The sequence below is a fragment of the Monodon monoceros genome, unplaced genomic scaffold (assembly GCF_005190385.1).
Source record: "Monodon monoceros isolate NGI ecotype Baffin Bay Population unplaced genomic scaffold, NGI_Narwhal_1 Super_Scaffold_15, whole genome shotgun sequence".
NCBI lineage: Eukaryota > Metazoa > Chordata > Mammalia > Artiodactyla > Monodontidae > Monodon > Monodon monoceros.
In genome coordinates this window covers 79,551,120-79,573,458 of record NW_021703771.1, presented here as the reverse complement: position 1 = coordinate 79,573,458, position 22,339 = coordinate 79,551,120, and the positions used below count along the sequence as shown (strand labels likewise).

General features: G+C 42.9%; 1 protein-coding gene across 1 annotated transcript in view; it reads right to left on the bottom strand.

The window, feature by feature from the left end:
* Positions 1 to 7,665: 7,665 nt before the first annotated feature.
* SYNJ2 (synaptojanin 2) overlaps positions 7,666 to 22,339 on the bottom strand; it is a 96,956-nt gene continuing 82,282 nt past the window's right edge. The window contains exons 19-27 of the mRNA XM_029224317.1: positions 21,301 to 21,519; positions 21,095 to 21,173; positions 20,369 to 20,537; positions 19,751 to 19,924; positions 17,709 to 17,843; positions 15,831 to 15,943; positions 14,578 to 14,686; positions 12,809 to 12,960; positions 7,666 to 11,251 (exon numbers count right to left, since the gene is read on the bottom strand). Of these exons, the coding sequence (XP_029080150.1) occupies positions 10,526 to 11,251; positions 12,809 to 12,960; positions 14,578 to 14,686; positions 15,831 to 15,943; positions 17,709 to 17,843; positions 19,751 to 19,924; positions 20,369 to 20,537; positions 21,095 to 21,173; positions 21,301 to 21,519 (1,876 nt within the window). The 3' untranslated portion in view covers positions 7,666 to 10,525. The remainder of the gene's footprint in view (positions 11,252 to 12,808; positions 12,961 to 14,577; positions 14,687 to 15,830; positions 15,944 to 17,708; positions 17,844 to 19,750; positions 19,925 to 20,368; positions 20,538 to 21,094; positions 21,174 to 21,300; positions 21,520 to 22,339) is intronic.

Genomic DNA, 22,339 nt, shown 5'->3' with positions numbered 1-22,339 from the left:
GTCCAGTCAAAAATGCAATGTTCTAAGAGTAATGAATAAATAAGATCAGACATCAGGAGAAAATTGTATGGAACCACAAAAGACCCTGAATAGCCATAGCAATTTTGAAAAAGAAAAAGCTGGAGGCATCACTCTTCCTGATTTCAAACTACATTTCAAAGCTATAGTAATCAAAACACTATGGTTTGGCATCAAAACAGACAATAGATCAATGGAACAGAATATAGAGCACAGAAACAAACTCATGCACATATGGTCAATTAATTTATGACAAAGGAGCCAAGAATACACAGTGGGAAAAGGATGGGTGGGAAAACTGGACAGCCACATGCAAAAGAATAAAACTGGACAACTATGCTACACCACACATAAAAATCAACTAAAAATGGATTAAAGACTTGAACTTAAGACCTGAAACCATAAAACTCCTAAAAGGGAACAAAGGTAAGCCCCTTGACACCAGTCTTGGCAATGATTTTTTAGATTTGACCGTAAAAACAAAGGCAACAAAAACAAAAATAAACAAGTAGGACTACATCAAACTAAAAAGCTTCTGCACAGCAAAAGAAACCATCAACAAAACGAAAAGGCAACCTAAAGAATGGGAGAAAATATTTGCAAATCTTATATTTGATAAGGGGTTAATATTTTAAAACTATAAAGAACTCATTCAACTCAATAGCAAAAATCAAACAATATGATTTAAAAATGGGCAGAGGAACTGAATATTTTTCCAAACAAGATAAACAATGGCCAACAGGTACATGAAAAAGTGCTTAACATCACTAATCATCAGGGAAATGCAAATCAAAACCACAATGAGATACCCCAATACATCTGTTAGAATGGTAATCATCAAAAAGACAAAGGATATCAAGTGTTGGTAAGGATGTAGAGAAAAGGGAACACTGCACACTGTTGGTGGGAATGTAAATTGTTGCAGCCACTATGGAAAACAGTATGGAAGTTCCTCAAAAAATTAAAAAAAGAACTACCATATGATTCAGCAATCCCACTTCTAGGTATATATCCAAAGGAAATGCAAACAGGATATTGAACAGGTATCTGCACTCCCATGTTCATTGCTACATTATTCACAATAACCAAGGTATGGAACCTAAGTGTCCATCAGTGGATGAAGGGATAAAGAAGGTGTAGTATATACATACAGTGGAATATTATTCAGCCATGAGAAAGAAGGAAACCCTGCCATTTGCAACATGGTTGGACCTTGAGAGCATTGTGCTAAATTAAATAAGCCAGACAGAGAAAGACAAATACTGCATAGTATCACTTATATGTGGAATCTGGAAAAAAAAAAAAAAAAAAGTCAAACACATAGAAACAGAAAGAGTGGTTGCCAGGGCCTCGGTGAGGGGCGGGATGGGAAGTGGGGAGAGGTTCATAAAAGGGTACAAAAACTTTAAAGTTGAATAAGGTCTGAGGATCTAATGTAAAACATGGTGAAATGGTGGCTATTGTTGATAACACTACATTCTATTGTATAACTGAAATTAGCAGAGTATAAAACTTAAATGTTCTTATCAAAAAAAGAAAAAATGTGTGAGGTGATTGATGTGTTAGTTAACTAGATGGGAAGTATTCTTCCACAATATATACATATATCAAATCATCACAATGTACACTTTAAATATCTTAGTTTTATATACCTCAATGAAGCTAAATTTTTAAAAGTTTAATTAAAAAAATTTAACACATTGATAGCTTCTAAGAATTGTATTCTGTTTATTCTCCCTCAAGTCCATTTCTCCTCTATTTCAGGTAATTCATTACATTTCACTCAAGCAGGACCTTTTTCAGTAGTTTTGACTTCTCCTCCCCACATATGATTAATTACCAAATGCTGTCCACTCTACTCCAAAGGTCCCAGAATGCTTTTCCATTTCTACTGCTCAGACTCCAGTTCAGATTTTCACATTTGGCCTGGACTGTAATACCCTCCTAATTGGTTCCTCATCCTAATGATAAAACAGAACTGTAATTCAGTGAACACATTTTGAGTACTTACACACCAAGTGTTGCTTTATATAAGAATACAAGGTAGCTTTATTAGCCAAATTTCAGAGATAGAAAAACCAAGCATTAAAAAAAAATTCATAAAACTGGCCCAAAGTCTCAAAGCTAGTGAGAGTTAAGGTTAAACCCAGGTTTTATTTTAAAACCTATGCATGTGCATTGCAATATAGTCACAGAAAGTTTCACACATTAACTTTAAAAACTGACGAAAAGGGACTTCCCTGGTGGCACAGTGGTTAAGAATCCGCCTGCCAATGCAGGGGACACAGGTTCGAGCCCTGGTCTGGGAAGATCCCACATGCCGCGGAGCAACTAAGCCCGTGCGCCACAACTACTGAGCCTGCGCTCTAAAGTCTGCGAGCCACAGCTACTGAAGGCCGTGTGCCTAGAGCCTGTGCTCCGCCACAAGAGAAGCCACCGCAATGAGAAGCCCATGCACCACAACAAAGAATAGCCCCTGCTCGCTCCAACTAGAGAAAGCCCGCATGCAGCAACGAAGACCCAACACAGCCAAAAATAAATAAATAAATTTATAAAAATAAAAAAAGAATACAAGGTTGAAATATCTTCAGAAATAAGAAAATATTCAGTGACTTAGATTTTATAAAGTGCCAAAAACAGCTTCTCAAAAGAAGGCTGAAATTAGATTAGCTACATCCAAAGATAATTAGTGAACTGGAAGAGAGATCAGAAAAATTTATCCAGAATGCAGCACAGAGAGACAAAAAAGATGGAAAATACAGAAGACTAAGGATATTGTCAAGTAAGATGATAACAAATTCTATGTTTCATTTGAGTACCAAAAGGAGAAGAAAAAAGCATGTCCCAGAGGCAATATTTGAAGAGATAATGGTTAAAAAGTTTCCCAAACTGATGAAAGGCACAAATCCACAGATTCAAAAATTCAACTAATTCAAAGCAGAGCAAATAAAAATAAATTCACATCTATACACAGCACAGTGAAACGGCAGAAAAGCCAACACAAGAGGAAAACCTTAAAAGTAGTCAGAGTAAAAAAAGTGTAAAGGAATGACAGTTAAGATTGCTACTGTTGAGAAGTCATCAGTCAATGGAAGCTAGAAGAACACCTGCAGTATTGCCAAAAACCACTCCCACCCTAGAATAATACATTCAGTAAAAATAATAAGTCATTTAAAATATTAAAATAAAATAGATATTTTATATAAATTAAAACTGTACCACCAGCAGACCTTCATTAATGGAAATGTTAAGGGATGTACTTCAGGTAGAAGGTAAATGAATGATCTAGCCAGAGATGCTGAGATTCAAGAAATGTAGAGTGAAAAAAGAGGCAACTATTTGGATAAAATAAATGAACACTGATTGTATAAAACAATAATAATGTCTTGAGTAGGTGTTAAAATATGTAAAATTAAAATATACAGTAACTACAGTTGGGATGGTATAAATGGAGTTAAAGTTTTCCAAAGGCATCACATTATTCAGGAGGAAGGTAAAAATAATGATTAAATTCTGAAAGTATAATGTTAATAATATATGTTGTAATTTCTAAAATAACCAATAAAAATGTAACCAACAAAAATAGGGTATAATGACTTCCAAATTAGGAGAGGACAAAAAGAGGAATGACAAAAATTCAAAAGAAGGCATGAAAAGACGGGAAAAGAAACAAGAAACAGATAGTAAAAAGAGAAAGCGTAAGATTGGATGTTAAATTTAAGCCCCAATATAGCAATTATTACATTAAATGTAATGGACTAAATACCCTAGTTAGAAGATAAATATGCCAGGCTAGATAATAAAACAACACTCAGTTATATGCTGTTTATAAGAGACCATCTGAAGCATGAGGGCACCAAGAGATTCAAAATAAAAACTATAGACACAGTTTACTTTCCTGGTGAACTCTACCAAAAATTTAAGGAGGAAATAATTTCAATGTTATCATATTCTTTCAGTTAATAGAAAAGAGTGTACTCCCCAACTCTTGAGGTTAGTGTAACTTTGATACCTAAACCATACAAAGTCAGCAGAAAAAAGAGAAAGTTACAGGCCAATCTCAATAATATAGTTGCAAAAATCCTAAACAAAAATATTGACAAAGTGCAGCAATATTTTAAAAGGTAATCTGTCCAAGTTGGATTTATACCAAGAATGCAAGGTTGTTCAGCATTGGAGAATTGATCAGTGTAATTTGCCATATTAACAAACAAAAGGAGAAAAAAAATCAATCATTTCAGTACACGTAGAAAATGTCTTTGATAAAATTTAACCACCATTCATGAAAAAGATAAATTTAGTAATCCAGAAAGAGAACTTCCTTAATATAGTAAAGGGTGTCTAAAGAACAAAAAACAATAAACATCATACTTAATGGCAAAAATATTAACATTTTCTCTTAGAGAAGAAGAGTAACACAAGAACGCCTATTACCAATGTTTTTATTTAACGTTGTACTAAATGTCCTAGCCAGCTCTGTAAGGCGAGAAAAAGACATAAAAGTTACAAGGATGGGAAAGGAAGAAACAAAACTCATTATTTGCAGGTAACTGTCTACAAAGAAAATCCAAAGAATCCACATACACCATATTTTATCAATTTAAAGATACATTAAATACATTTAACATCTCTGTGGGTGGGCTACATCTCACAATAGTTGAGTCATAATTAAGTTGGAAGCCTTCTGGCTTAGTCTGTTCAGGCTGCTATAACAAACCACCACAGACTGGGTGGCTTATAAACAACAAACATTTATTTCTCACAGTTCTGGAGGCTGGAGGTCCAACAACAAGACAGCAGCATCGTCACGTTCTGGTGAGGGCCCTCTTCCTGTTTCACAGCTGGGACCTTCTCACTGTGTCCTCACATGGTGAAAGGGGTGAGGGATCTCATGGGGTCTCTTTTAATAAGAACACTAATCCCACTCCTTAGGGCTCTATCCTCATGACTTAGAACGTCCCAAAGGCTCCACCTCCTAATACTATCATCTTTAGGGGTTAAGTTTTCAGCATATGAGTTTTGGGAGGAAACAAACATTCAGACCATAGCCCTTTCTTAAGACCTATGTGGGAAAAGAATCCAAAAAAAGAGTGGATATATGTATAACTCATTCACTTTGCTATACAGGAGAAACTAACACAACACTGTAAAACAACTATACTCCAATAAAAATTTAAAAAAATAGCATGTAAATGTGTATCTCATAATTGATGGTATATTGAAATACAGTAAATTGTTAGATTTTTATGACAGTTTATATAAAAGCAAGGTTGTTTGATGCAGTCAATACACAAACTTTTATATTTAAGTATACTAGCAAAAAATAGCAAATGAATTTTAAAGTAAGAATTATTGTTAACTGTTAGATAAAACCATGGTATTAAGGTTATAAAAGAAAATGTTATTTAGAGGTAAGAAAGTATTTAGGAGTCAAATATCATGATAGCAGAATTTTTAAAAAAATTTCAGCAAAGGAAAAAAATAAACCAAATATAGCAAAATGTTAAATTACTATTAAATCCTGGTGATGGATATATGAGAGTTCAAATTATTCACTCTGATTTCATGTATGTTTGAAAAATTTTATAAGTTAAAAACTTTGAGAAACATTAATGAAATACTTAAGTGGAGAAATATACCATGTTCTTAGATTGAAGGGTCAATACTGTAAAGATGTCCATTCTATTTCATGAAGTCCCAGTAAAAAATTCCAATAGGTTTTAGTTTTTAAATAGGACTTGATGAATTGATTCCAAAATTTTTATATGAAAATGCTAAGGATCAAGAATAGAAGGGCTTGTTTTACCAGATATCAAAGAAATAATACAACATGATATTGACACAGAGATTGACAGGTAGACCAGTGGCACAAGAACAGAGAGCCCAGGAAGCAGAGACTCTGTAATGGCAGTGTGAGCAGCTAAGGAAACCTCTCCCCCAGAGAAAGAGATCTATTAAACTAGTCAAGGGTAGCAAAGGCAATCATTCAAATGTCTAAAGATTGATCAAAAGACTTACAACAAATTGAGAAGCCTTTTATTCAACAAAATCTAAGGATTCTCAGTAAGAACAATGGGAGGCCGCTGTATTAGAGTTAGAACTAGAGCCTGCACCCCTCCCCTGACAGAAGTGCCTTCCAGAAAGACCTGTTCCGTTGGGGGACGGTGGAACGAACACGTTGTATGTCACACACCACACACTTTTTTCCCCTACAACTAAAAAACATTTTTATTTTGTATTCATGAAACCACTAGAAAACTCAATCCGGCACGTGACCATGGAGCAAAAACCTCAATAAATTTCAGAAAGCAGATGTTTATCTAGGCCATGTTCTCAGGTCATAATCCAATAAAATTAGGAGGAAACAATTTTAAAATGCCAAACAAACTCTTAACTATCGGAAAATTGCACAGTCTCCCTTGAATCAAAGAGAAACTAAAAGCAAATTACAGTCTAGAGATTAATGAAAAAGACTATTTCATGCTAATATGTGTAGGGTGCAGTTAAAGTTACAACCAGGGGAAAATATATAACTTTAAATGTCTTTATTGTTAAGCAAGACTAAAAATAATGAAACCCAGTGCTAGCTTTAATTAAGCAATTAGGAAAATAACAAAACTAAACAAAAAGTAGAAAAGGATGCAAATTAAAGATAAGCTGAAGTTAATGAAAAATGTTTTAAAAACCGACATAACAAAATAAACAATATAAAGGATATACAAATACCAATGCTGTTATTTGAAAATGTCAATAAAAACTGGGTAACACCTAGAGAAACCCAATTAAGAAGGAGAGAGCAATGGTTTGTTATTTAATAAATGGTATAGTATAACTATCACTGAGGAGGATGTTGGACCGCCCTCTGGACTCTGACCCTCCGTGACAGGCTGCATCCCCTGTACGGACACCATTCCTCTGAAATTCTTTTCCACCGGCTCATTCTTTCCATGTACATAAATCTACTTTGCTACATGTCATATTCTTAATCCTCTTCTCTCAAATCTCCCCTGGCCCTCTGTTCACAAGTAATCACTCTCTCATTTGTACTCTCCTACCTCATCGAGATAGAGCTGATTATATAACTGCAAACAGTTTGCCCTGTATGAGAATGAGTTTCAATCCATGACCTTGGGAAAGGAAGGTACTGTAACCAGCCCTTTCCTTCTTCCCCATCCAAGTCCCAGGCACTCAGATTAAATGAATTCAATATAGTCCTTACTGGTCAGGAAGGACTGGGCATCTTTATGATGTGGAGATTGTCAGTATATTCTTATTCCTGAAAGGCATCAGAGAATATTTATGACCTAAATTTTGTCTATTAATTAGCTAAGGACAAACCTAGACAGAACTGGAAGATTGTTTACTCCTTTCTCCAGTCTTCTATGAAGTAATGTACTCAAGCCACCCCAGCAATCTAAGTTTGCTATAAGATCCTATAGAAAATGAATCCCAGCATCTCTCAACATTATAGCACAAAGTTATTATATATGTTATGGCTGTGGTCCCTGCTAGCAGCCTTCAACTCATAAATTCTGAACCAAATTATTACTTTTATGTTGCTTCAACTTAATTTGATGGTTGAAAAAAGAAACAAAACCAAAAACTCAGAGGAATAACTAGTAAATTGCATTTCATCCAGAATAAAAGGCTAGCCAAGGAAGATATCCCAAGGTTCTCTTCATATCTGAAAAGAAATAAGCCACATTAAAAAAAAAAAGATAGAACATTTAATAAGTTTTTTCTTTACAATTTCAGTACAAATTATCACTTCAAATAAACATTAGGGTTTTTATTCATTGCTAGTCATCCAGTAAGATCCAATAAGTAATTTCTGCAGTCCTTTCTAATAGAATTACTTCATTATAAAGCAAATGTTTTAATACATTACCTTGCTCATACACAGGTCAGGAGAATTTTAAGTGTCGTGAACTTCAACAACTTTAAACTTTTACAGGACTTTCTTGGGCAGATGTCCTTGTTTCAATAATTTACTGGAACAAATTTTTTTAAATTGGCAAGAAGTCCAGGAAGATTATACTGTAAAAAGGGAATCTAATTGGGGTCAGGGAGACAATGCCGAATTGTAAAGTCTGTGCCTAAAATACTGTGGTGAACTGTAACACCTTACACAACAGTAATGAAATGAACTGCAAGGTCACAATAAAACGGCTGGTGTGGGAACATCAAAGAAAGATTAAAAATAAAAACCACGGAATGAAATCCCCAGGATGGCAGCTGCTCATTGTCGAGATTATTCAACCAACTCTACTGCTAACCTAGGAAAGATACCCACTGTTAAGCACTGATTTAAAAAATAAGGCAATTCCAATTGTCCTTTTTTTAAAAAAAAAAAAGTGAATGTTAGTACAAGAACCTTACATATTATCAACTCAAAATCCAGTCTCTGTTATTCATTAAACCTCAACAGCCATGAGCAAATAATATTCATTTCTTAATGTTAAACTACTTATAATTTTTCCTGTGACCTGCCTCAATACAGTTCTGTGTGTTAATACTTACTGTCAGATTCTTAACAACTATTTGTGTGATGAACACCTATCTGAAATGAAATTCTGTTCAGTGTAGCATTTATTGGCTATTCACTATCTAGAACAAAGAAGAAACCTGAAAATTAACCACTGGAAGCAACTTTTGTGGTGCTTACTTTCCCCCTGCTTTTCTGACTCACTGTTACATAGATATGCCTTCAAATTCACCTCCTTTTTAGTAGGAAAAGAGGTTATGGAGAAAAGAGTGTTTAAATTAAGAAATCTTCAGTTCCATTCCCAACTATGCCCTTTAGAAATGACGCGAATCCTGGTAAATGATTTACCTTTCCAGAGCCTCTTACCCATCTTGCTTCCTTTCTCCTCCTAACGCTTTCAAGGATCACGCTGTTTACTTCTTGCATTTCTCAGAGAGGTAAAAATGATATAAAGCATGTAAGTGCTAGAGAAGCTGTCCCAATCAGCTAAGGCTAAAAACACCATCTTTTACTACTGGTTAACTACTCGTGTTATCTATTTATCTCTATGGGTCACTAATATCTTTTTCTTTTATTAGTTTTCAGATGAAATGAGATACAGTTCTGTTTTCGTATAATCTGTAATGTATCTTGATAGTAGCAATGAGAGTTAATTCTGAAATCCCAGAGGTCTGATCAGTAAAAGGAGCCTGCCTGCCATCCTAACCATTAGCTTTGAGTACAGGAATTCGCTGGTCACATTAGGGATAACACAGAACCATTGCTGTATGATTCTATGACATGAAAGACTCCTAAACATAGTATGTGGCACACTGAGATTTTGCCAGTAAATTTCTTATCAGCAAAATTATGATATCTGCTCCAAATGAGTTCTAGGCCTTGTAACATTCTTTTAAAAATGTAAAGCAGTATGGTGATGTCTTTTTTAAAGACTGAATAGGTAAGAAGTGGTGTTGGAAACGTAGAGGAAAACAAAACCTAATAAAAATGTAGATAAGCTAACTCAGAATATCCTGAGGTTTCTTATATATGGGGACACGTGGTAACTTTCCTTCCTGAAGCCACAGCTAGGTAGACCAGACTAAAACAGATATTCTTCAAATTATAATAATGAAAATCAGTACTCGTATGTACCAGTATGAGTTTTCACATTTTGTGCTTTTTCTGAATATGGAATATAAGGAGAAAAAGAAAGCCATGAGGTTTTATTTAATAGGGAACAGACAGTGTGTAAAAACTGGTAGCACACCAGAGCTCAGGACTGTAGCAATTTACGGGACATGCAAAGTCTAAGACATGGTACAGGAGACTTAGGCAGTTGGAGCTCAGGTGAAGCTAATGGTATATGCTCCGGAACCAAAGCAGGGAATGACACCATCTCCCCCAGGACGCCCACATAATCACGGCTAATATACACGTACATAAATAAACACAGGGGCTCCCAGGAATGTACAGTCTAATCTTTTGGTTGACCTATTTGCTGCTTCCTACTCTGATATCTTTTTTAACCTGGTGTCGGCGGCCAGGTACAGCTCTTAATGGTCCCAACCACCTTTTAGTGGAATCCTTACATTATGCATCAACCTTCAGGTGGGTCACCAAAAGGTTATTCCAAGTCTGTAAAATACAAACAATATTTAAAAACAAACTCACCACATACAAACATAACTTGAACAACCGTTTAAAATTCAATGGGAGGGAACCTCTTGAGCATTATCGGCTAGATTCTCTTTCCTAAAATCCGTATACTGAATCTACCCGGAGGTTTCTCACACCCTGAGAGGAAACTTAACATGCTCAAGTCTGGAATAAAACATATTTTGGTGGCTGAATAATAATCTTACTGAATAAGAGACGCAATTTTTGTAAACTACACAAGAGTATCAATGTTTTTTCAGTGTGCCTTTAACTAGATGTCTCTTTCAACTGGGGAGTTGAGACCAATGGGCTTTCCCCTGTTAAGGTGAGGCCAGGGGGAGAAGGCACACATCCTGTGGGAGAGCTGCTGTCGGAGTTTCCCAGTCATGATTTCGCCAGTGGGTCAAACACCTGCAGCACCGTCCTCTTGTCCTTGTCACTGGTTGTCACCCAGTGACCGAAGTCTTTTTCTCTGTGCTCCAGTGGCGGCTCCTGGGCAGGTGAGGCACTGACTTGCTGGGGGGCTGCGTGTGCTCTTCCGAGGTTCCTGTTCCCTGAGTCCAGGGGGTCAGGGCTCTTGGGAAGCCAGGAATTATTCAACAGGTTACGGTGGTGGAGAAGGCTCCAGAAGGGGTCCTGATAATCACCGAGGAGGGGGGCGGCCTCCGACTTCGTGTCCTTGGTGCCATCAGCCTCAGGGCTTGCAGGTGATGAAGGGCCAAGGAAAGGCGGCTGGGGGAAGAGCGCGCCCCCAGCAGGCAGGGGTGCGGGCGGACAGTCGCTGCTGGGGCTGCTGCAGGGGGGCCCCTGGAGAAGCTGATCGTTGCTCTGCAGCACCTGCAGGTGCAAGGCCGCCGGCGCCGACTTCTTCCTCCGAGGGGGCACCTGGGGCACGAGGGGCGGGGCCTCCGGAGGGGGCGGGGCGGCCGCGGTCGGGGCCTCGTCCGGCGCTGGCTTCCTGGAGGCAGCGGCACCTTTCCCGGGCTGAAGTGTTCTCGGTTTGGGAACGGGAGGGGCTGTTGCTAGAGGAGGGGTGTCAAGGTTCGTCTCCGGGGGCCCGATTGTAAAATGGACAGCTTGATGCCCAAACTGTTCTTCTGGTGACGCGGGCTAAGAAAAGGCACGACAAAGAGCGTCAATAAGCAGCCCGCCCCCGGGAGCTGGGAATCAGAGCACACAGACGCTGTCCACAGGCGAACAGAGCAGGGGACAAGCGGACATTCTAGCAAATTCGGGATTTGAGAATGTCTGGGATGCGGGAGTGTGACCAGGCAGGAAGGAGCATGGGAGAAACACACGTATCAAGGAGGACCAGCAGGTCCGATGAAATATGAGTGGGAGCTTTCAAACCAGGGCCACCGTGAACAATCTGAAACAAGTTTCTGTTACCTAGGAAACGGGGTGATGCTCTTCCTTTATTAACAGCGAACCTCTCTGAAAACTTTTCTTCGAGGCCGCAGCTTTGATAATTCAGTCTGTACCATACTAAGATGAAGTAGCTTATGTCACGGCATTAAGCTAACAGAAGGACTAATGGGTATACTTGCTCCTTGAATCTTTGATATTTAAGTATAGAAGAATGGAAAATTTCATACAGGAACTTCACTTCCTTGGTTCTGACTCAAAAGGATCACAAAGAAAACAACTGCATGAGGCCAGAGGAAGCTTTTGTACACACACGGCTGTCGGTAGCTTAAGCATCCACATTTCCGTAGTTCCGCTGGTTCTTTAGAAAACCAGCTGCAGACACAACCCTTTCTCCGACGGCCTTTAACTGCAGCTCCTGTGCAGTGGGTGGGGAAACTGAATCCGTTTCTACCCCTGGCTTTGAAGACAAAGCGAGAATAGAGAAGAGGAGGAAAGAGGCGTGCTGTGCAAGGAGGCGTGGAAAATAGGCAGATGCACGGGCAGACGCGCGACAGCGAGCAATCCAGAAAACACAGAGCAGGCTCTGTAAGAACCACGCGCCCAAACCACGCTCATGCTTTCTACAGGTGGCAAAGCAGCCATTCTGTAATGACCAGCTGAGGGATTACCGGGTGTCCGTGACTAGCACACTGAGCTCACACGGAAGATCCAGATGCCTCTAGAGGTGCCAGTCTTTGGGCTGCTACTGTCCTGACAAACTCATGTCTTTGAAGCAGCAAGCAAGGCTGAGAAGCTTGAGAGCGAGAGCAAAAAACAATCTGCAAGAAAAGTGGCAAGAAAAGCTGTCGAGCCTCCAGGGTCCGGGGCCGCACAAGCGCTTGTCAACATGGCCAATCCAGGAACCAGTGATTGTTTTTCTAATGCAAATAAAAGTCTGTACAAGTCAAACCGATGGCATAGGACACAGACCACACACCAATGGGAATCACTGGGACACTTGGAATAAAGCACCCCACGGTGGTTCGGTTTGGGAACTGAAATGGAACATTTGGGCAGCGCGATACCGCCAAGCTGTTCCTGTCTTGGTGAGAAATTCCCAATGTTTCTGCTCAGCTTGAGCCAAGAAGCAGCAGGAATGCGAAGAAGAAAGCGATTGCTGGGCATTTTCCTCAAGGATGGATCTGTGTCTGGGACTCATGAACATGTATAAAGAGACCAGACCCATCGGAGACGGAATTCTTATCTAACAAGACATTTGAACAACCCAGGAGCAACAGGCTTGTGCAACCAGGTTCTTACCTTTCCTGTCCTCCTCAAGGTTGGCTTCTTGATGGCAGGAACTCTGGGTGCGGGCCGACGGGGCAGGAGTGGGGCCACCCCCGCTGTGGGCTCTGGTTTGGAAGATCCCTGGTCCGTCAAGGCTGTGGCGTTTAGGGCTTCTCCCGGGGTGCCTGAAACATACAATTGCACGGCTAAAGTGTAAAGGACAAGGCATCGAATTATCCTTATTCTAAGGCTAATTTACTAATGCAATGTATTTCTTTGCTATCTAAAAATAAATCTTTCAAGGTTGTCAGGACCAACCAGCTAGGTTTGGCCCCCAGCTTCTCATTCCCACCTTCTCAACAGGGATGGTGATGTAGGGTCTGTGGAGGGGAGGAGCAGTGAGGCCCTGACATCACGTGCAAAGTTTAACGTGTCCCTGTGTTTCTCAGGGTAGATGATGCAAAACTCAAAATCTCAGCAGGGCCCATGACCAAGAAAATGTTAAGTTGGGACCCTGGGTACATTTCAAACCTCAAACCTCTGCATCTATAGACTTTAAAAAAAAAACAAAAAACCTTTACTGCAATATAATTCACATACCGTAAAATCTACGCTTTTTAAGGATATAATTTGGTGGTTATTAGTGTAGTCACAAAGTTGTACAACTATCACCACTATCTAATCACCGGAATATCTTCCATCACCCCAAAAAGAAACCCCGCACATTCCCATAGCAGTCACTCCCCACACCCTCCTCTCTCCAGCCTCTGGAAACCACTATAACTTTCTCTCTGTATAGATTTGACTACTCTGGACACTGAACATAAATGGAATCACACAATACGTGGCCTTTTGTGTTTGGTTTCTTTCACTTAGCACACTATTTTCATGATTCACCCATGATATAGCATGTGTTAGTACTTCATTCTTTTTCTGGCTGAATAATATTCCATGGTATGGATATACCCCATTTTATCCATCATCAGTTGATGGACACTTGGGTTGTTACATCCATGCAATTTGAGTTATTGTTTTTAATAAAAAAGAAACCACGGTGTTATCCTACAACAGTGTTTCTCAATCTCTTAATCCATGCCCTCCTTAAATGTTGTTTGGGAATTCCAAATAAACTAGATACCTGCGCTATAAGCAAATCAGGCAACTGTAACTGCACCTGGCTTTTCAGAGGGCATAATTTTCCCTCTGCAAAAGAGATTCTAGTATAAAATCGCAACAAAAAACCAAAAAATGTTAATAACCAGTGATTTTGAATGCACAGAGGAGACTCCAAGTTAAAACATGGTTAACATGGGTTAGGTGAAGTAACAGCAACAAAAAATTAACAGGCAGTATGGCAGAGAAGAGGTCCCTGCCTGACAGTGTCCCTGCCTGAGAGAATCTACAATTGCTGGCGATTTAAAAAAACAGATGTTTTGCCTGAAAGAGGACGCCTACCTACCTGTCTCTTTTTACAGAGCCAGCAGAATGAGTTAGTGCCTGGGGCACCAACCTCTTTTAAAACTCCTTTTTGTTTATTTCAGTCTCTCCTTGTTTATTTCAGTCTCTCCCTCAAGTGCTGCCTAATAATCTTGGGATTATTTTTACATACTTACTGAATTTTAAATATATAGTTTTAAATGGACAATAAGTCTTAGTAGCTGAATTTTATAAAATGTTGCTCAAGGGTACTTTCATTGAATACTGCCTCCAGAAAAAAGAGTGTTTTTCTCTTCTAGGCCCCTTTTAGTAGCAAGATGAAAAGAAAAGCAGAATTGGCAGGAGAGCCCCAGGGGAACACCCACCTCCTCTGGCTTCCAGGAGACATCGGATTGCTGCTTCCGCCTCCTGAGCGTTGGTAGTTTTGATCTGCTTGACGTTATAAGGCTTACTTATCCCAGTCCTAGCTTTGGGCTTGAGGACAAAATCAGGAAAAAAAGCATATTAGCACAGGTAGGAAACAGCCTCACCTGGTGAGTTCTCTGCCTACCGATCTGTACAGGAGCGTGAAGTTGACAGAGCTCCCTCAGACGGTGATTAAAACACAACTTCAACCCAAACCGCACCCCTCAAGCCTCTTCCCCCAACTCCCCCGCCCAGCACTCACATATCAAGCGTGGGGGGAACACAATAAAGTTTAGGCGACCCTCGTCTCCTAAACTGGACGATTCCAGGATTTTGCAACGTGAACAAACCATCCTCTATCCTTATTTCAATAATCAGGTAAAAGCCAGAAAACACAGTCAGAAGCTACTCCTTCCATGGTCCAGCAGAGTCATTAAAACACTTTTCCAGATGTTTTCTCAAAAGTGCTCTTTCTACCTCTTCGCTTTTCTGCCGCCTCTTAACTGAGACCTCTGGGTCGCCTTTGATAACCTGCTTTCATTACTACAAACCACTGAGGTCGAGTCAACCGCCTACTCCTGCAGTGACCGTGACCATCGGCTGGCCCAGCTCTACACACTCTCCGGGGACACGTTAGCTTCCACCCAGCCCCCCCCGCTGCACCTCCCCCCTCCCTCACCTCTAGTCCATTGACCTTCACCTACCGTCTTCTTTAGGTCTCACAGCCACCCTCCAGAACTCTACACAACTGTTATGATTAGTAATGTCCCTACTGCGTTATTTAGGCCCCATTAGATCTCTTTTTAGCCTCTTCTCTCAAGACAACTGATCTGAACTTCTCTTATTTCCCCTTCTGTCAGCCCCTGCTCTATACACCAAGGTCAAAGGCAAGCATCGGAGGGGAGAGAAGCAGGTGGGTCTGGAAACCAACAGTCCCTCCCTGAAGGGGCACTTGGGAGTTTTCATCAAACGTGATTTTCTCTCTCATGCTCTGTATGACCATTTAAAAACCCTATAAAGGGCCTGGTACCAAGTTATGGGGCTTGGGGATGAATGGTGGACAGGCAGAGGGTTAAAGAGACAGACATATATATATTCACTGAAAAGAGGTGATCCTGCATAATGTTAGGGGCTAAGGATGAATCACGGGGCAAATCTCTTGGGTTTGAAATGCTGACCCTTTTCGCTATGATGTGAATACAGGAGAACTCACTGCTTGCTGAGGTGCTCCTGGCAGAAGTTTTGCTGTCTGCAAAATCGAATACTGCCCATGGGTGCCAGAGGAGATGGACACATCCGAGGCTGACTTTTTCACCATTAGACCAGCTGTAAAGACCAAGGAGGGCAGAGTCTCAATCTCAGTGAAGTCGCAGCTGCTTCGATGCAAATTCCCAGCCAACTGAGAGCAAGGTCACAGTTAGGGTCTGAGTACATCCATGGCCTTTGGGGATTCAGAGGCGCTACTCAGTTTCTCTTGTGATTCTCTAATAACTTGGGCTTATTAATGTAGATTCTCTGGAGAAGCACTGTTTGAATGAAAATTTTAATCTAACATCCTGGAGGAGTTAAATCTGATATAAACTCTGATCCATCATTTTTAAGTCGTTTAAAATACACTACTATTATTAGGACCAAATTTTTAAAAGACTTTGTGGGCAAAATCTAACAAAAAAAATCCCAAAGCAGGGGAATAAGCTAAATAATACCTGCAGCCATTAACAAGTCATGTTTCAGAACAACAGTTAATTCAGAGACATTAGATGAAACACAAATGACCAAACAAAATGGACACTAATTCTGTAAAAAAAAAAAATGAAAAATTGTGTATAGAGGACTTCCCTGGTGGTGCAGTGGTTGAGAGTCTGCCTGCCAATGCAGGGTACACGGGTTCAAGCCCTGCTCCGGAAGATCCCACATGCCGCAGAGCAACGAAGCCCGTGCGCCACAACTACTGAGCCCGCGCGTCTAGAGCCCGTGCTCTGCAACAAGAGAAGCCACCGCAATGAGAAGCCCGCGCACCGCAACAAACAGTAGCCCCTGCTCACCGCAACCAGAGAAAGCCCACGCGCAGCAACAAAGAGCCAACGCAGCCAGAAATTAATTAATTAATTTTTAAAAATTGTGTGTAGATATAGATATATCTAATTGGAAAAAGGATGGAAATCTTTTGGTTAACAACTATTATCTCTAGGTAAGTAAAATTAAAACTTTTATTGTTTAGATTTATCTCTTTGTAAATCTCTACAATAATATGACATAAATTTGTTTTTTATTTATTTAATATTTTCTTTTCTGAGTATCAACTCAGAAAAGTAAAAAAATACGCTTAACGAGTCATGTGTTTCTGGCTTGCCGTTGATTACTATCGTGATGTAAGCCAAGATGAACCCAACTCTGAAAGTACAGTCTTAGAAAAATGTTTACTGTCACACTGGGGGGGCGGGGGAGGGGGAGAAGTGAACAGTGGAGGTAAACAGAAACTGATCAAAAGCATGACATGACTATTTCAGATTGCCAAGGAATGTCTCAGGGACAAAGCACTGCTTTTTTTGAGGAGCCAGGAAGAAAAGTGCTATCCTGAGACCCGGCTAGGAAGTGCTGCTCTCAGTAGGCTCGGGCTCACAGACGGGACGCTCCTGCTTAGAGGTGGGCGTGTGGTCACCTTATAGGTCAGAGCACCTGGGCTTGAGTCCTCATATGCAGAGAGACGGTGGGCAGCAGTCCAGGAGAGAAGACGCGGAAAGAAGCCATGGCGGGTGGCGGAGGAAGGAGCTCAAAATGTCCCTAGCTTGTCTGTGGCCCCAATTTTTCCATCCCATAAGGTTTCAAACTGAAAGCAGCTTAAAGCAAAAGCACAGCTACGGGAGGACGAAGAACAGCTTTATAAAGGACTCACGTGATTTGCCGTGAGAAACATAGCTATCTCTGATATCAAACTTGCCATGGATTTAAGACAAAAAGGAGCCCGAGAAGGGGAAAAAAGCACTGTGGAAACTCAAAGGCTAGATTTAGAGCCGTTTGTGCAGTAGCAGGAAGTACGCAATTATTCCCAGCAGGCATTGTGGTGAGCGGAAAGCAAGCGAAGTCTTACTTGGAGGGGGGGGTCTCTGCGGTGGGTGAGGTGCCCGAGGCCTACTGGGAACCGACAGAGACCGACTTGGAGAGCGGTGGCGGAAGTCCCCAACTGCTTCCAGCTCCTGCGTTAACACCACCAGGTCAGCATCATCTGGAGGACATGGCAGGGCGTGAGTCAGATGAGTCAGACTCAGGTCTGCAGGGACCCGGCAGTGGCAGGAACTCCTCCCACAGGACAGCTTCAGGGTCCCTCTCTGCTGGCATGGGGGACGGGGGGAGGGTACCCAATGCCTGCTTGGAACATTCAGTGAACCGTGGACAAGGTGTGCTGTCCAGACACGAGAGACACTGAAATATTTTCAAGTGTAGGCATGCTTCCTTCTGAAATAATCCACGAGACTTCCACACAGAGTAGACACTTGAAAACCAGAGCCCCTCACTCTTAATACCTCATTCTGAAACAGGACAAGAGTTCTGGACTTGAGAATATTTTCACTTCTCTGCCAGCAGGGCAGCCTGCCAATCCCTTGCCAAGGCCCAGCATGGAGTGGCCCTGCTCATTCAAGCCCCAAATCCTACAGCCCATGCCAGCTACTGCCCAAGCATTCGCCGTCCTGACTCGCCCTGCAAAATCCTTCTAAGGCTAAGAGGGGTGTGGGGAGGTGACGGCTTCTGTTTTATTACACGTACATTTGTTACATTTAAATTCAGGACGATTGTAGGTCTTCTCTCCCACACTACAACACACTCTGATTCATTTTATTTTGGCTTATACACCCCATCCCTCAAATCCAATACGCAACCTCATGTGTCTCTGGCGTTCTGTTGGGGACAGGCAGGATTTCTCCTTCTGAAGGGAGTGCCTGAACGCCCTATAGCACTGAGATGTTCCCTTGACGTCCACCAGGGGGCAAGGCTGCTCACATGTGAGAGCCCCATGCTGCTCTATTAATTCTTCATTCCAAGGGGCGCATCTGCCCAGCCCTTGAGAGGATGCCTGAATGATGGCCACCCTGGAGAAGAGGACTGCTTCTTGTCTCAAGAGCACATCCCTCCGGCCACTTTGACTCCAGGGCAGGAGCCCTCTGGACGTGCAATGTGCAGAACCCCCTGCATTTGCTGATGGACCCAGCCCCCAAACCTGGATATGTGTTCCCAATCACCTGCGGAGCTTCATGAGTTGCCAGATTTCCAGGGTCCCAGCCCACACCTGCCAAACCCACATCTCTGTGACGGGGCTCAGCAACTTGTTAAGTTTAAAAGCCCCCTCTGGTTCAATGCAGCCAGGCTACTGACCGGGTTTGGGACCAAATACAGTCAAAAAGGCTTGGGGGGTTCTTTGTACCTGTCCCAGTGAAGTACCTTTCCTGGGAAGCATCTTACTGTCAACTCTGTTCTCTGTTCTCAGCCACAGCTCAAAGGGTCCTGACACGTGGCTAAGCCCCTGCACCTGCTCTCCTCCAAGGGGGAGACACAATGTCCAGCAGCTGGAAGGCACTCGTGGCTGTGGCTGAAACCGAGCTGAAGAGTCTGACGTGGAATATGAACTACTCTAATGACCTAGGGACCTGGAGTTCGATCCCAATGCCTTTCAGTCCCTCTTAAGTCTAAAATGACATAATGATGCTAAGGTGTACTATTACTGTATAATAATATAATGTTATATGAATATAACCAGACACCAGCAACTCAGGACATAGATATTGAATATGCCTCTTACGGGATTGAATCAGAAAAGTTTTGGAGAGGGAAAAAGAATCACAAACGTAAAACCGGTTCAGAGCTACGACAACTTAAATTGCACAGAGGAAACTAATGATCATGAATCCGGTACGCTATGGGGTACCAGTTGTTGGAAAAAAATTAAATCACTAGAGGAAATCAGTGTGGCGGCAGCTGGATTCCTTCTCAGAGCCCAGTTTTCACCCCTTGCTGTGACCTCTTTTACCCCTTTGTTCGTGGGCCATGCATACTTGATGGCGGCATTATGAGATGTCTGGCTGCTGAGACAGTGATCGCTACACCAGAGGTGATTTAGAAAAGGAAGGTCCAAGCTACCTCTGTAGGTTGGATGCTGCTTCTTTTTGGTGAGTGCCGGTGACCGGCTGGGAGGCGCCACTGCCACGGAGCTGGGGGCGTCGGCGAGCTCGTCTCCGCCCGCTTCACTATCTGAGACCACGGGCTGGCTCAGCTCATCCACCAAATAGTCCTCGTCGTCTTCGAGAATATCCCCTTGGAGAAGGAAATGTCACAGCAAACAGTTAGGGGGAAAGGGCCTAGTCTTTTATCTGTGGGTCTGTTTCAACACCGAGGCCTATGGCTTGCGTCAGGACACCTGAGGCCTAGCTGCCCGCGGCCCAGGGCACCCACGTGGCAGCAGGGCTGGGACCCCAGTTCCACGGATGCCTGAGACACAGGACAAGCCCACAGCCCTGACATCTCCAGACTGTCTTCAGTGTAATTTTAGACGCCTCCCATCTTACTTGTCATTGCGTGCACCACTCCTACGTGTGAATGCCACCCAGCTCTGGCATGGAGACTCAGCCTGAACTTAAGCATCCTCTCGGACCTTCCCGAGGGCGGGTCTTAGAACGGATCCTGGGGCTCTCGTGTCGGCTGCTGGGAGAACGTCTCGCCTGCCCGCCTCACCCCACGCACCGGGAAGTCCTGACTCACCTTCTGACTCATAGTCCAGACTCGTGAAGTCGAAGTTTTCCTCCAGCAGACAGGAGTTGGCGGTGGGGGACGCGGCGGCCACGCTGTCTCGCTTTCCAATGATCTCCTCTTGCAAACCTTGCAGCCAGTCCTTGGTCTTCGGTCGAATCTTCACAGCTCTGCCTTTCACCTGTGAGGACAGAGAGGCCGCCTGTGAATGAGCGCAGACGTCAGACCCTCTGACCCCAAAGTGCTTCTCGCTCCAACGCATGCATCGGGAGCCTGGCCCACCTTCACTTTTGCCAAGGAAGGCCGAGGGTCTAGACCTCAGGCAGGCCCAGCACAGCTCACGTTTGGCCCGAAGAAAAGTTGAACTGTCACTTTTCATTCCACGTGAACTTAAAACCAGGATATTATCAAAACGGAAACTACCTATGAGCTGCATGTCCCAAACCACGTGCTCTGAAGAGAAGGCTCACAACACTCCCATGGGAGGGTGCGAGCGCAGACAGACCCAGTAACACGGCGGGGCTGTGCTCCCAAACCTGCTCTTTCTCCCCAGTTCTGCGAGGAGCCAGGGCTGGAGAGTAGACACCTCGCCGAAGCTACCAGAATCAGATGCCGGCATGAAGAGGCCCAGCTCCCGCCCTCCTGTGGCGTCTACACCCGCAGACCCGGCCACGTGAAAGCACAAGAAGGACACGGGGACAAGCAGCCCCGCTCCCCGGGTGACCAAGCACAACTCACCTTCATTCCGTCCACATCCAGGACGCTGAGCGCCGAGTGACTGTCTGCAAAAGTCACCAGCATCTGCCCTTGGTTGATCCTGGGAGAAATGAGATTTGCCAGGTCAGCCCCGGGAGCGCGCCCTCCAGCGAGGCACGCACCAGCCCCGCCATGCGCGCACCAGCCCCGCCATGCGCGCACCAGCCCCACCATGCGCGCGTCCCTACCTGACAAGCAGGATCGTCCCGTAACTGCCCAAGGTCTGCATGAGCTCCGTGCGCACGTCCTCGGGAAATTCGTTTTTCTCTTCGGAGGTTGGCGACTGAAGGTTGACGACGACGGTGGCGTCCCTGGGGCCCTGGAAAGAGGACACTTCCTGGAACACCCTGTCCCGAGCACCCACATCGACTTCTTGCACTTCCACCTCCACGATGGCCAGCACGGGTCTGCGTCAGACACGGAGGGAAGACGGGTCACCGTTAACTCGGGACAAGACATCCCCCAGCCCCGGCTCCGTCCCGACGCCACTGTCAACAGTAAACCTACACCATGACACAGCCTGTGTACGTGGCCCCCTCCCCATGCCACGGTCCCCGGAACTAAGCTCTCCGGTCCCGGGGTTTCAGTCTGTCTTTCCCCAACCTTATTCTCTCGGCATTTCTATCTAAGGATGATGTGAGAGAAAACCACACCGGCCATGAGCAAAGCTTCTTTACGTGCAACTCCAGGACTGCCGAGAATGCAGAGAAGAGGGGATTCTCCCTGGGCTAGGGGTTCAAGCTTTTTGGGGGGCTGTTTGGCAACTTGTGTTAGGAAACTCAAAAATGTTCATCTTTCGACCAACGACTCTCAATTCTAGAACTTTGTTCTAAGGAAATGACCAGACGGTCAGACAAAGATTTATACACGAGGTTGATCATTACAGCACTGCCGATGGAAGGGACAAAGGGGAAACAATCTAACTGTCCCAGGATAGGGAATGCGTTAGGTTGCAATGCAGCCACACGACCATATGCCATGCACTCATTACGAATAATGTTGTAGAAATCTATCTGACATACACAGAAAAACAGATCAGCAGGAAATAATGCAAACCTTGTTGTAATTTTTATACAGGGATGGGTTTACTCTACAAAAAATTTAGAAAATCCTTTCTTACGAAGATTATGTAATCTTATTGAAGACGTTTACAATATTAGGTGGAAACAAAGCATAATACAAAATAGCATAGAATATGGTGGCAACCTTTAAAACCAGGGAACATTG